General features: G+C 37.7%; 1 protein-coding gene and 1 long non-coding RNA gene across 2 annotated transcripts; one reads left to right on the top strand and one right to left on the bottom strand.

The window, feature by feature from the left end:
* Positions 1 to 472: 472 nt before the first annotated feature.
* Positions 473 to 15053, bottom strand: LOC122642738. Its single transcript, XR_006330091.1, has 3 exons — positions 14562 to 15053; positions 13427 to 13431; positions 473 to 499 (listed from the first exon to the last, which is right to left on the bottom strand). It is a non-coding gene; the product is annotated as an uncharacterized LOC122642738 (long non-coding RNA).
* Positions 2701 to 13092, top strand: LOC122642737 (3-oxoacyl-[acyl-carrier-protein] reductase FabG-like). Its single transcript, XM_043836314.1, has 3 exons — positions 2701 to 3151; positions 12099 to 12328; positions 12768 to 13092. The coding sequence occupies exons 1-3, from the start codon at positions 2830 to 2832 to the stop codon at positions 13044 to 13046; spliced, it is 831 nt and encodes a 276-aa protein (XP_043692249.1). The 5' UTR covers positions 2701 to 2829; the 3' UTR covers positions 13047 to 13092.
* Positions 15054 to 15392: the final 339 nt, after the last annotated feature.

Genomic DNA, 15392 nt, shown 5'->3' with positions numbered 1-15392 from the left:
CCTTAGTTTCTTTCTATTTCCTTGTCCATTAGATAGTTTTTATTACTGATGGCGATGTTGAGGTGAGTAATCTATCTATTTGATTTTTTGTTCATTTTCCGTCCAAGTATATTTGGACATTAATTCTGTAATCTTATTTTGTTTATTTTGATATATTTCTTTGTTGATAAGAAAAAAGAATAAACATTGATTAAATTTTGGGAGACGATTCCTCAAGGCTAGCTAGGGATGTAAACTTAGGTTTGGTTGTGAAGGGTAGAAACTAAAATCGAACCATTTATTAAATGGTTCCAATGTATCAAATCGAAAGCAATTAATTAATGATTCTGGTTAAACGATTTTGGTTAAATGATTTTTATTGATTTTGATTTTACTGTCGATTCGAGTTAACAGTTATGGGCCCAATTGTGAATGAACCTATTTTTGAAATCCTAATAAATAAAAAAAACAAATCTGATGTTGTTGGGTTTGAATCACGACATTGAGACTCAAATTGTGACTTAATAAATAAAAACAATATAAATTAATTTATATTATTTAAATCAACTACAAAACATTAGGAAACATATATAAAATGCCCGCATGAACCAGTTTTTTTTTTTAATTATTGATTTAGTATGTATAATCACTTCTTAAAACTAAAGCCAAACCATTTAATAAACCACGGTTTCTTCTTAATACTAAAGCAAAAGCGATTGATAAATGGTTTAGTGGTTCGGGTTAAACGGTTTCAGTTTGCAATTCACACCCATAATGTAAATGAATTGAATAGAACACTATCGGTATCCAAATCTAATTAGCTTTCAATCAAATTCATATTGTTTTTAGGAACTGGTTTTTTGAATATGGATTTCTCTAAATAGATACAAACATGAATCAAGTACACATTTTCGACTATGTATTTACATTCATAGTAGAGACTTGAGAGAGCAGCGCTACAGTTTCACTGTTTGCACTTTGCATTGGATGGTGGAGAACTAGAGAAAACAAAATTTGAGAGGACAAGAAGGCAAAGGGGCTGAATCTACTACCACACTCGGGATGTTGTTGATGAAAGTACATACATGTACTCATATATATATATATATATATATATATATATATATATTCATTTAACTTCTTGTTTAATTACTGGTAATATACTGAGCATTGCTAAACATTTTACTTACACGAATTAAAAACAGAAGTTCAACTATCCATTTACATCTCTACCCATGGTGTCATTAGGAAAGGGATCTACACACCACACCAATAGTGGTGCAAAAAGGGTACGAACAAAGAGATTTTATCAGAAAAAAAAAAGGGGTAAGAATAAAGAGAGAAAATGTTAGTATGGATCTTAAGACATGGTACTCTGGTATTGTGGGAATCTCTCCTTTATAGAAGATTAGAAATTTCCATGTGGAAAGATTGACTCCCGTTAATAATCAATATCACCAGAATGCATGTTCCAGAGGATCTAGGTTGGGATTTTAAAAAAGGGACAATTTCTTAGATCTACTAGACAATAACATAAATTACAAGATAAGTAGGTTTCAAATTTGTTTTACATTGACTACTTTCCATTTTGAAAAGATTTAGTCAATTCCCAAAGCCATGCAAAAATAAAACAAAAGCAAACATCCAAAATTACCCTCTAAAATCTATTTTAAACCACAATGGGAAAAATAGGAAGGAAGGGGTGCGCAAATTTCTCTACCTGTTTTTTTATTGTTTCTCTTACTTTTTTGTTTGACCGAGTTCCTTCCACCCATAGTGAATGGGATCTCATTCATCAAGGAGTGGGAGAGAGCGGGAACAGGTATCACGAGGGTATTTTGGAACATACAAAAACTCTTGGAGGGGTTTGTGAACCTTAGGATGGTCCCACACTCCCACCATCCACCATCCTCTTTTTTTTTAAAATTTTAAATACATTTCTATTCCAACAATTAAAATGTATTTCCCTTTGGATTCAATGCTATAGCTTTGTTTTTTTTTTTTTTTTTTTTTGAGGGGATAATAGGAACTTTGATTTCTACTCCTACAATCAAGGTGTGCTTTCTTCCAATTTTATGGTTTAAATGAGGTTGGGTCAATTTTGAAAGTTTGCTTTTATTTTATTCTAACGTGGCACAAGTACCAATCAATTTTGGAGATTGAGTAAATCTTTTTAAAATGAAAAATATTGGATGTAAAATAAATTTGAAACCTACTTATCTTGTAATTCATGTTCTTATTTGGATCTAAGAAATTTTCCCTTAAAAAATAAGAAAAGGTAGTTGAGTTAACCATCATGTAGATTCTTGCACATGTCCTCTCACATCTCACCCATGGTTTTACAACCTCTCTACTCAATAAATGTCTATCTCTTCTAAAAGATTCATCACCCTCCCTTTCTATTGGTGAAAACTTGCACTCTGGCGTGGTATGAAATCCTCATCCTAAATAAATAAAGGGAAAAAAAACCCAGAAAGACATCGTGACCCTTGCACCTAGACACACTTGGACATATAATGATCACCCCTTCCCCACGTACACTCCTATTGGCCCCATGCTGATGCATGAACCATGGCTGCGTTTGAGAGAACCCCCTTAAACGGGGTAACCAACAGGTGTAGGATTTTTATTACACCTCGGGGTGTCAGCATGGAAAATAGTGCTTCGTCTTGCTCGTTCTCACTTGGCGCCATCTCTCTCTCTCTCTCTCTCTCTCTCTCTTTCTCTCTCTCTCTCAGCAACCAGAGAGACAAGAATCTATAAAAAAATCGGTTCCTTCATGCCCTAGAAATAATCGGACTCGATCGGTTACTTCTCTAATTTCAGTTAAACGAAGGAAGAATCAAAGAAATGGCGGATGAAACTCAGAATTGTCTAGAGCCATGGCATCGGTTAGACGGAAAGGTAGTGATGGTGACCGGAGCTTCTTCTGGGCTCGGTCTTGAATTCTGCTTGGATCTTGCTAAGGCTGGATGCTACATCGTCGCCGCTGCTCGTAGGAAAGACAGATTGGCGTCTCTCTGCAACGAGATCAATCAATTAAATTCCAACAGAGCTGTTGCTGTAGAGCTCGATGTGAGCGCCAAGGGACCTGAAATCGATGCGTCTGTGCAGAGAGCCTGGGATGCGTTTGGTCGGATTGATGCCTTGGTTAACAACGCTGGAGTTAGAGGTAATGGATCTCTCTCTCTCTCTCTCTCTCTCTCTCTCTCTCTCTCTCTCTCTCTCTATTGATGTTCGACTTGAATTTTAATTGTACTACGCAAGTCTGAGATGATTCACAAGCGTTAGATATGCCATCGGATACTGAATATGATATTACCTTTTAATTGGTGGTGTGCCTGCTTAATTGTTTGTGATTTAGTTTCGTATTCCCTACTTTTACTTTCTACAACAACCATCTATTGGAAATGGAAATGGCCAAAAAGGAAGAGAACCCAAACACCCAATGAAGCTGCCCTGTTCCTGCAAATTGGTTCTTCTTTAGAGTTGTGGTTGTTAGGGTTAGGGTTTTAAGCACAAGGTTGCTTAAAGCATTACACCCTGAGTATCTAGTTTGGAATACCCAGACTGCTGCCTCCAGCTAGTATATATAGGAAAACTAGGGTTTAGGTCAGATGGGCTAATTACTAGATTGCCCCTCACAGCCTGGGCATTAATACAAGTAGGATTATATTAGAACATATAAATGGATATTACATAAATACCCTTACAATCTCCTCTTATGTTCTACATATATCCATTACACATGTATAGGAACCATTGTTCAATCAGTAATTGAATCAATATAAATTGAATATCAATAATCCAATAAATCAAATAAGAAATAAGTAAACTTCAAGAAATAAAACAAAGGTTTTAGATCAAAACTAAACCCAACAATAAATCCGAAGTTCCACATGCAAGTGGCTAAACCAAAAGAAATAATCAAAAGGAAAAGTCCTTGCAATCCATGTGACTTTACTCATCAAGTAAGTCATCCTCATCGAGATCCAGATTCAACCGTTCTCCTCCATCTTCGCCATTCTCTGTAATTTGTCAAATATGAATTTCATAAGATATTATGAATTCAATCATTTGCACAATAGTATCTAGTTCAACAATAAGAACTTAGTACATTTCATATATGGCTGAAGGTAAATCAAAAAACAATAAGCATCATCATCAAGTTTCTTTACAAGAACTCGATCCTATATAGTCTCTATCATAAGGACCATACCATGTTTCCATTTGGAATCTTGTATTCGTCATATCGATCATAGATTTATGTTGTATCATCAAATTTGGAATGGTACACCGTACTATGAAAGACATGTCATCAAATTTGGAATGACATAAAGACTAGCACAATATCATTGAAACATATCAGACATTTTTCATATTCCTTTGTGGAATAACAAAGTAAGGAGACTTCACATGAAAATTTGCTACACCATCAAGTTTGGAATGGTTTCACAAACCCCCATACTTAGTAACCTAACTAAGTTATCTGAAACATGTAAACTGTCCCGAATGCTTACCAAGGCTAGATGAGATTCGAATAATTCAAAATAATATCGGGTTAGGTTAAGACCTGACTAAATGGTCTTTAACCCCATCTCCCCGTAGTTTTGAATGTTCGATCTTTGTTCAATCCCTTTGTAAGGGCATCCGCCGTATTATCCTTCGATCTCACATCAATCAAAGTGATAATCCATTGTTCGTTCTATAATTCAGCATGGCTGTTTCAGCTGATGTGTCTCCTCTTACCATTAAAGAGTGAGTTATTCACAATCGTCTTTGTTGCTTGATTATCACGAATATAGATATAGAGTTTAACTTAAAACTCCTCAATGGAATATCCATGATCGATCCTTTATCCACTCTGCTTCATCTCCCGGCTAGAGCATAAAGTTCGATTCCATAGATGACAGAGCAATACTAGTCTGTCTTTTGGATTTCCATGCTACAGCTGCTCCTCCTAGTGTAAATACATAACCACTGGTGGATCTGCTGTCTCCCAAATCTGAGCACCAAGATGCATCAGAATATCCTTTCAAAGTTGGAGGATGTCCATTATAACATAAAGCATAACCTTGAGTACCCTTAAGGTATCTCATCAGCCTCGATAGGGCATCCCAATGCTCTTTTCCAGGATTACTAGTGAAACGACTCAGCATGCCTACCGTAAAGGCTATGTCCGGCCTAGTGCAACTCATTGCATACATGAGACTACCAATCGTTTAGAATAATCTAACTGATTCACGGTGTCACTGTGTTAGGTTTCAACCGTTTGTTGTAGTCATAGGGTGTCTCAATCGGTTTACAATCACTGTATCTCCAACTAGAAAGTAGCTTCTCAATGTAATGAGTCTGATTAAGGGTGATCCCTTGCTCACTGAAGCTTACTCTCATTCCAAGAATGGTGTCTACCACACCAAGATCTTTCATGTCGAATTCTTTGGACAAGGTTTCTTTAATGTCACTCACTACAGAGAGATCAGAACCTAGAATCAACATGTCGTCTACATACAAGCAAATAATCGCGACCTTGTTTGACTCAGACAAAAAATAAAGGCACTTATCCGAGTTGCTGGTTTGAAAACCAAGGCTCTTTACTGTCTTGTCAAACTTCTCATGCCACAATTTAGGTGCTTGTTTAAGACCATAGAGAGATTTGTTTAATTTTCAAACTCTTTTTTCAGAACCTTCCATGACAAACCCTTCAGGTTGGTTCATGTAGATTTCTTCTGTTAGGTCTCCATTAAGGAAAGTCGTTTTTACATCCATTTGATGCACAACATAGTGCTCAATAGATGCTATGGCAAGAAGAATCCTTATTGTTGCCAAATGGCAGACCGGGGAGTAGATGTCAAAATAATCTATCCCTCTCACCTGTTTATAGCCCTTAGCTACTAATCGTGCTTTATACCTGGCTATAGATCCATCCGGATTAAGTTTCTTCTTGATGCCCACTTACACCCTATTGTCTTGGCCCCTCTAGGCGGATCAACAAGGTGCCAGGTCTCATTCTCGCATTAAAGAGCTCATTTCCTCATCAATGGCTTCTTTCCATAACAGGGAGTCCCTAGATCTCATCGCTTCCTTATAGGTGGATGGATCAGCCTCTAAATGGTAGGTCACAAAATCCTCGCCAAAATTCTTGGGTACTCGATCTCTAGTAGATACTCTTCTAGATTCTGATTCAAGGAGCATTGTGGGAGTAGTGTCGAAACAATTGGTTCGATTCCAAAGGTGATTCAGTAACCACTTGATCAAACCAGGCAAGGTCGGGCCTTTATCTCTAAGGAATTTATCCTCAAAGAATATAGCATCCCTAGATTCTATCACCACATTGGTTGATAGATCCAAAAACCGTCTGACAGATTGTCTTACGCACAACCTAGATATACACAAGTGTTTGTTCTAGTTCCCACCTTAGGTCTCCTAGGGTCTTGTATCCTAACATAAGCTATACAGCCCCAAACCTTAAGAGTGTCATATCTACAGGGATGATTATGCCATAGTTCATAAGGTGTAGAAGTTAGTTTTGAATGTGGTAGTCTATTTAGAATGTGATTTGCAATCAACATCGCTTCTCCCCAATAAGCAAGAGGGCATACCATTGTCAATAACATGGAGTTTAACATCTCTGTTAACGTCCGTTCTTTCTTTCGCTATGCCATTTGATTGAGGTGAGTAAGGAGCGATGAGTTTCAAGGATTATGCTGCAGAGGCACGAGAATTCCTTGAACTCTGTCAATTTGTATTCTCCTCCCCTATCACTTCTAAATCTTTTAATTTTCAAGTTCAACTGATTTTCTACCCTATTCTTGAAAATTTTAAATTTTTCAAAAGCTTCATCTTTAGATTTTAACAGGTATAAATGACAATATCTAGAAAAATCGTCTATAAATGTTATCAAATACTTCCGACCTCCTCTAGTTGTGTAGCTTTTAAAGTCACAAATGTCAGAATGTATAAGTTCAAGAAGTTGAGTGCTCCTAGAAACCGGTCTGAACGGTTTTCTAGTTATTTTAGTTTGAGCACACACTTCACATCTTAAATCTAATTGAAGTGTCTAATGGTAAATTATGAGTTTTAGCTAGTTTGAGCATTTTCCTATAGTTCACATGTCCTAACCTACAATGTAGTATTTTGGGATCAAGTAAATTATGGTTAACCTGGTTTATTGTCTCATTAGCTAAACTCAACCTAAACATACCATTCAAATTATAAGCACATCCAAAATAAAAGGAGTTAACAGACAATGTTACTCTACCACTACTAAAAGTAATAGACATGCCAGCATCAAGCAAAATTCCAATGGAAATTAAATTCTTTTCAAAACCAGGAAAGATTTTAACATTTTTCAAAGTTAATATTTTACTGATGATAGAACCAGGTTCGCTGTCCCTTGTTGAGCCACTTCCACGACGTTTCCATTTGCAACGGATCTCGCTACTTGAACAACATCGGTGAGCGGTCCTTGCTATTGCAAACATGACAAGTCGCTCCGAGTCTAACCACCAATCAAGATGTCTTGGCCAACCCCTTACCCTTGCCAATCATGTCAACAAAGTTAGTAGGCTCGGTCTTGTCCACCGACATGTGAACTTCCTTCTGGTGTGTCAGTGTTCCCTTTCTTAGGACCCCTACACTCAGATGCATAGTGACCCCACTTTCCACAGTTGCGGCACTTGCCCCTCTTTTTAAAATTAGGCTTTTTGGCCTCCAACTGTTGGGGTTCTTTCTTAGGTGGCTTGGACTGCCTAGGATATTTCTTGGGTTGTGAAACCAAATTGGCAGATGCCTGTTGTTGTTTCACCATCTCCAAGTTATTCCTGGCTCTGTTCTCATCTTCGATTCTAATGAACCGTTTGAGATCATCCAGCCCCACTTGTGTTTTCTTTCTGTGCATCTCAGTTTTAAAGGAATGCCAGGTAGAGGGTAACTTAAAGATAATTGCACCCACCAAGAATGCATCAACAACGGGGATGTTTTCTTGGTTCAATTTTGTTCTCAAGTTCTCAAAGTCTGTTACTTGTGGAAGTATCTCCTTATCTTCTTGAAACTTGAAGTCCATAAACTTGTCAACCAAGTGAGTTTTTGATAGGTCCTCCTCCTTTTTGAATTGGGCTTCTAGGTTTTCCCAAATCTCTTTTGCAGTCTCATATTTACTATAGGTCTCTGCCCGACCTATCCGACAGGTTCAATAGGTAGTCTTTGCAAAAGTCTTCATCACTTATCCATTGGGCTTCAGTTAGGTCCGTACAATCAGAAAATTTATTTACTACAGTGTAGAAAATATTGAGGTACTTCAATCCAAACTGAGTCCTCCTTTTCCAAGAACTGAACTCAGAGCCACTAAAGCTTTCCAATTTGATCATCTCAATTGGAACAGCGTGTTTCTCCATTGTTAAGTGATTTGTTTATATGTCCAAGTAAAAATTTAAATAAAAATAAATACTTCAAGGAACAATCACACCTGATATGAAGAACCCTGGATTTAGACGACGGAGGAAAAGAAAGTGGCGGTGCAGCGGCATCGACACTTATGATGTGCACATTGGTGCTTGTTGATGCGGATCGCTGACTGCTAACACTGGCTGCCGATGCGATCGTTGGTGGCTGATGATGGCTGCTGGTCACGGACAGGTAACCGAAACCAATAGAATGAAAGGAGAGTTTGTACGGATCTTTCCTCTTTTTTTTTTTTCAAATCCAACAAATCAAACAGCCTTGAGAATCACCACCAAAACAACTTTTGACTTTCTCTAATCAAATAATAACTTTGAAGAAAGATTCTGCCAAAGGTCAAATCACTTCTTCTTTTGATTTTTTTTATTTTATTTTATTTTTTATAATAAAATAAAGAGAAACGAATCTTGTGACAAAGCCCTTTCAATTCAAAGCAATTAATGCCTTTGAAAGCAATTAATGCGTTCACCCTTTTTATCTCTTGCTATCTAACAATGAAAGCACTGAGAAGATGCAAAAAACCGAAGCGTAATTTGAAGAGCTCTTGACAAAAGGCCTCTGACAGCTTCTGCAAACGTACTTTGTGGTTTCCTTTGATCAAAACAGTAAGTAATTGGAGAGCTTTAAAGCCGATCGGATAACGCACTACCGTGAATGATAAACGCCAATAAATCCAGAACCGTGAAGTACGATCTCTCAAAACCAGATTTTTGAATTTCAAAGCCGAACGTGAATCCGAAAATCCAAAAATCCAAAGCGATCTTGATCGTAAAGAAACGAAATACTAATGCTTTAAGATTGTTAGGGTTAGGGTTTTAAGCACAAGGTTGCTTAAAGCATTACACCCTGAGTATCTAGTTTGGAATACCCAGACTGCTGCCTCCAGCTAGTATATATAGGAAAACTAGGGTTTAGGTCAGATGGGCTAATTACTAGATTGCCCCTCACAGCCTGGGCATTAATACAAGTAGGATTATATTAGAACATATAAAGGGATATTACATAATTACCCTTACAGTGGTGGAGCCTGAAAAATCAATCTCTGTCATCTTCTATCTGTTTCAACTTTCAAATTTAGCAATTTGTGGTTTCATTCCTACGCTAGCCTTGAGCTTTTATTTCTCACGCTCAACTTTGAGTGCATATGCTTACCACATTCCAATCCAATTTAACTTCTTGGGCGCTCGTTATTTTTTAGATTTAGTGGGCGTGATGAACAAATTGGTAATATGGCTCCTGAACCATTTCATTTTCCTCTATCTCATTCTTGGGAGAATTTATACTGTTGGGATGGATTCTTAGTTAGGTTAAACAATCTATAGACGGCCCAGCCCCTTATAAGTTCAGAGTGGATATGGTTTTGAAGTTGGAATGTATGGTCAGTGAGGATAAGGGGGTGGTGCCCCATATGGAACCTGACCCATTCCTAAATCCTATCCCTAAGCAGCACCATGAAAAAAGAAAATAAAGAGGATATTCCCTAGAAGAGCATATAGGAGATGGTTACAAATGAACAGACAGGATAGAACTGAGTTGAGTTACTGACCAACTAGACAGGCATATGATGTCTATCTTTTTCAAACCTTTCCACCAGTTGCAAAAAGAAACTCTATTTTTGTTATTCTCTTGGTCCGTTAAACCAGTCTGTAAAAATGATTGCTTGAATGAAACTTGGCTTTTCAGCTAATCTCAGTGAGTGAAGGAATTGATGCAATTCAAATTCCAAAAAAATGACCACCTAACCATGTTGATTGAAGCAATACCAATGACTAAGGCCAATGAGAAATGCCCAAATAGCAATTTTCCTCCTCTGTTGGCCTCCAAAATATGCAACCATCATTAATCACTATCTGCCTTCTCTTTGACTTTAGCAGTTTATTTATACAAGGAGTCCTGGTACCAAATGAGTAGTGAATCGGATTACAGGAAATATTGTTTTTCTTTTTTTGTGAAGGGAATTATTATTTTTCACTTTGACTGATGCAAATGTTGTCTGGGGTTGTGTTGTGTGTAGTGTATTTGGTTCAGTTCCCTATTTATGTTGGGGCATCTGCATATCGTTCATGCTTAATTGGACTTTGCAAGGGCTGCTCTCTCTACCTGTGTTTGTCAATAAGTTGAATCCAAGCTTTCCTTCATTATTATGTTTAACATAAGTACGCTAATTAAAATTCTTAATAAGTCCACACCAATGACAATATTGTTAAAACCTACTATTTTTTTTAGCTTAAAATTTTGGGTTTTTGCCAAATAGAGGGAGAACTAATTATGTATTTCAAAGAAACCCTTCTAGTTGATGATCTTGGCATCTTACAAATTGTTTTTCTTGATATGTACTCTGGGTTTCTCCCATTTCATTAATAAATTTCTATTCATTTACTGTCAAAAACGGTTCAGAAGAACAAACTAAAATAGGTTCAAATGATTGGGCTTCAGATATTTTATTTCCAGTATTAACAAACTTCTCATTTTATAGACGTATAATGAGAAATTTAATTCTGGACAAGCTGTTGAAATGCACTTGCTTATGATATATTAAAAGGATTCACTAGCCAGCATGCATTCAAATATGCAGACATGCAACATAAATACACATATCCCAAGAGAGGACAGAGATTTTGAATTTGCAATCCAAAGGTTGAATGGTGTTATGATTCCTAGCCATTGTTTGTTTGTCAAGAGTTGCCTCAACCTAAACTTTGCTCTCATGGTCTTGTTCAACCCAAACCCAGATGAATCATGATGCTTAGGTACTGGATTGTGCACTGTCACCATTGGTCTTGCCCCTCCTCAGGGTTTTAAGAATTGGGAATCGATCGGTGAATTGGCCAATTCAGATTGGAATCGGCCGTGATCGATCCTGATTTTCACAGATCTGACACAACCGATTCATGCCCAAAACTCTAGGGTTCTTGGATCTGTGGACCAATTCTAGGGTTCTTGAGCGCCGATTCCTTCCCCATTCCATTTTTTAAAACCCTGCAGCCCGCCCTCCCTCCATGTGCTTAACCCAAAGCTTGGTCTGAGAGAAGGTGAATATTGCTCCAGTCCCTTGTGTGCCTTCCTTTATTTGCCTTTTTTTTTTTTTTTTTTTTTTTTTTTGGGGGGGGGGGGGGATCTGCAATGACTGGGCTATAGTTTGAAGCTCTTTTCCTTTCCTATGCTCTCTCTCTCTCTGTTTTTTTCTTTTGTAAGGTGGGGGAGAGTTGGAGTTCGCTAACAGTGTGCTTTATAGATTCTGTGTGTTTACTTGCGTATGACAAGAGAGTAAAAAAAATCTACAAATGTACCACCACAAGTTTCAAATGTAGTTCTTTAAAATCATACTGGGCTCCTTTCTTATGATGCAGAATAACTTTCTGTTTTGTTTAATAAGTTCTAGTTGGAAACAGAGAAGGGAGGGGGATTATCTCTTGTATACAGAAAGTATGGCTGTGCAAGTCACAACAAGCAACTTAAAAATGGCTAAAGAACAAAATTATCTATACAGAACGAACCGTGCTAATTGTTCCATTTCTGTCATTTAAATTGTCTCTCAGGGATTATATGTAACATTTGCCAATTAGGAGGGATTTTGACAACTGATTTCTTTCATTTGTCAATTGTGAGGCTACAACTTGATGTATTAAAATGAAATTGCCTTGCTTCTTGTGTTTTAGGCAGCGTGAATTCCTCACTGAATTTGTCTGAAGAGGAATGGAACAATACTATTGGGACTAACTTGACAGGATCCTGGCTAGTAACCAAGTATGTCTGCAGACGTATGCGTGATGCCAATCTGAAGGGATCAGTTACAAATATTTCATCCATTGCTGGTCTTAACCGTGGAGTATTACCTGGAGCTACTGCCTATGCTACTTCAAAGGCTGGTCTAAACACCTTGACCAAGGTAATATTATTTAGCCATTAGCAAAAGATAACATTTTTGGTGTCTATTGTATTTTTAAGAAGTCATTGTTATCGCATTTAACAAAAAAAACCAAGGTAGTTGTTAGTTATTGGTGGTTGTTTCAAATTGATATGACTGCACTGTTTGAAATCCTATTCTGCGCAATCAATCTAGGGTGGGTTTCTGAAAATATGTAAAAATTTCAGCATTTAGAAAACCAAAGAAAGCTTCAATACCTGATGATTCTTCACACACATGCACACACCAACTACCCACCCGGACCTCAGTTTCCATTTGCCTGTTTGATGCTTCCATTATGATATCTTATATTCTTTACATATTGATTGTTTAAAATTAAAATGCTTTGGATGTCTTCCATTATATTTAGTTTTTTAAAATCAAGTAATAAAAAACTCATGATTCCTTCTGGAGATGACAGATTATGGCCTTAGAGTTGGGGGCGCATAAGATCAGAGTGAACTCAATATCGCCAGGGTTGTTCAGATCTGAGATAACAGAGAAACTTATGGAGAAAGAGTGGCTCAAAAAGGTGGCTACGAAAATCATCCCTCTAAGAGAACATGGTACTTCAGACCCAGCATTGACATCACTTGTCCGGTATTTGATACATGACTCTTCAGAATATGTGTCAGGCAATGTGTTCATAGTTGAGGCAGGAGCCACCCTACCAGGTTTCCCCATTTATTCTTCCCTTTGATCTTGATTTGTGTTGATAAAGCTATAAAGGTGAAATTGGCATTACAAAGTGGTTCTTTTTTTAACCACGTGGGGGAATCTTTGGTCAAACGGATGGAAGGTCCCCCTTGATTAGCCACATTTAATCTCAAACAAGTGGTCATCAAGGATTAGCCACATGTCTCACATAGTGAGTGATACTCTATAATTTTCGTTTCTTTCTTAATATATTTCAAATTGCATAGCTTAATAGCTTTACCATAAGGGTTTGTATGACAACGTTCAAAAACAATACTTCTAGTGTTTTATGCTATTTTGGAATACATTTGGAACAGAACTTTTAATGAATCGAGAAAAAAAAAAATTTGGAACAGTTCTGAGAAACTTCAAAAAACCAGAAACATAAACTTAAAACAAAAAAATGCTCGATGATAAACGCAATATTCACGAATCACCACCACCTCCACTGCCACCACTCCTGCTACCAACATAAAGTTTTATAATTTTGAACCATGTTACTTTGTAGAAAACAACAGGCAAAGGAACATGTTTAGTCCTACATTGCTGACCTACAAAGATGAGGTTGAACTTATAAGTATTCATAGGACTTATAAGGGACGTGGGTTCAAAAGGAAATTACCCCCTGTTGGGGATGTCCAAGTTGGATCCAAGGTGCCTTTTCACACGCGCGAGTTGAGCCGGGTTGGTATGATATTATTATACCTATATGTCAATGAAGCAACCTGAGATCCACCCTCTAGAAATTGGCATCATACCATAGAGAACTAACTCATATCCGCAGAGCAAAGCAATAAGATGAGTAAAGCTTCAGTCTTGGTTCAGCCCTCCCCATGTTGGAAGTGTTGGGATATCCACGTATAAGGCAAAAAGAATAGTCTCACATCTCGGATATGAAAAGGGATGTGGGTGGATTAATAGGTGTTTGGGCACTCTCTCTTTAATGGCTAGCTTTTGAGGATGAAACCCAAATCCCTAACAGAAAGAGAGCTTGCTAAGTGAGATGCAGCCTCTCCAGCATCCATTAATGCATCAAAACAATCAACCTGAAAGGACCACTCTAACAACCAATCTGACATTGAAGTTCTTGGTGGAAACCTATTTCATCTTCTAGGTTTGGCCCCAACCTACCGTTCCCAAGTCCCACCTTTTAAAAATTAAAATCTAAATCAACCAGTATTGATGCTCGACACATGCCAACTGACTCCTGGTCCAAATAAAACATAGAATCTTAAAACTTCCATGCAACCTGGTCCTGCTAGGCCCCAATGACCAACGTCACCCTTTCAGAGCAAATGCCGCTTATACCTCTTAACCATTTTGATCAATCAATTAGACATTCTGATATGGTTGGGCAGTGCTTCAGTATTTCTACCTTCACTACAAGTGAGGAACCACTGACATTGCAACATTGAGCATGAGAATTGAAACACATCTCTTCCTTTTCCTCGTGCTCCTGGTTGACAAGTAATGAAGCAATTCCAGAACTCCTGACAAAGACAATCATTACAGTGAGTACTCAGTATGTATGGCCCTCCTTAACTGAAAAATCATCCATCTGCTATGAATTTGGCTTCACCAATAGTCCTTGCATGAGCAGACACCATCAGAGAAATGATGGAATCGGCTCGCATCCCTAATAATTATTTCCCTCCCTACGAATTTAGAGACAAACTTGCTGAATGTATGGCAATCGCCACATATTCTGAGGTTTTTGGTGATTAAGATTGTGCGTCCACCACTTGTGTTCAGTAGTCCAAAAGCGATTGTCAGCTTCTCACTGTGGCTTAAGAGCTTAATATCTTTTTCATCATCCTCTAAATCATGAAGTACCCAGCGTTGGTCGGGAACATAACCAATTTCAGAGATTGAATCTGCCAAATGACTCAATTTCATATATATCTTGTCAGACTCTGGGTGTGATCTATCCCCAGCAGTAAAACAGTGTACTTGGTTTCTGATAACAATCCAACTATTTCCTGGAGGCTTTCCTATACCTTTTTCCTTGAGCTGAGTTAGACCCGATGTTCAAAGGACTGGTTTCAGTTTGGCCCCACCTCAGCCCCGATCAAAATGGTGTTGGATCTACATTTTCTAGTCCAATCTCTATAGTACGTCTACCAAATTGTGGTGAATGAACTGTTTTTTTTTTTTTTTTAGGAAGTATTTTTTGTTCAGGAATGTGGCCTACGCCAGCACTCCTATATGTCTATCTGTCTCTTCTCAAAATAAAAGGGTAGATATGGGAGAAGAAAGACTCATGGAGTGCTGGCGTAGGCCACACTCCTAGACAGTAGACACAGTTGTTTTTCTTTTCTTCCTTTTAAATAAAGGGACTGGGGCAATGGGC

This window comes from Telopea speciosissima, chromosome 10 (assembly GCF_018873765.1).
Source record: "Telopea speciosissima isolate NSW1024214 ecotype Mountain lineage chromosome 10, Tspe_v1, whole genome shotgun sequence".
Lineage (NCBI taxonomy): Eukaryota > Viridiplantae > Streptophyta > Magnoliopsida > Proteales > Proteaceae > Telopea > Telopea speciosissima.
This window is presented reverse-complemented; position numbering and strand designations above follow the sequence as displayed.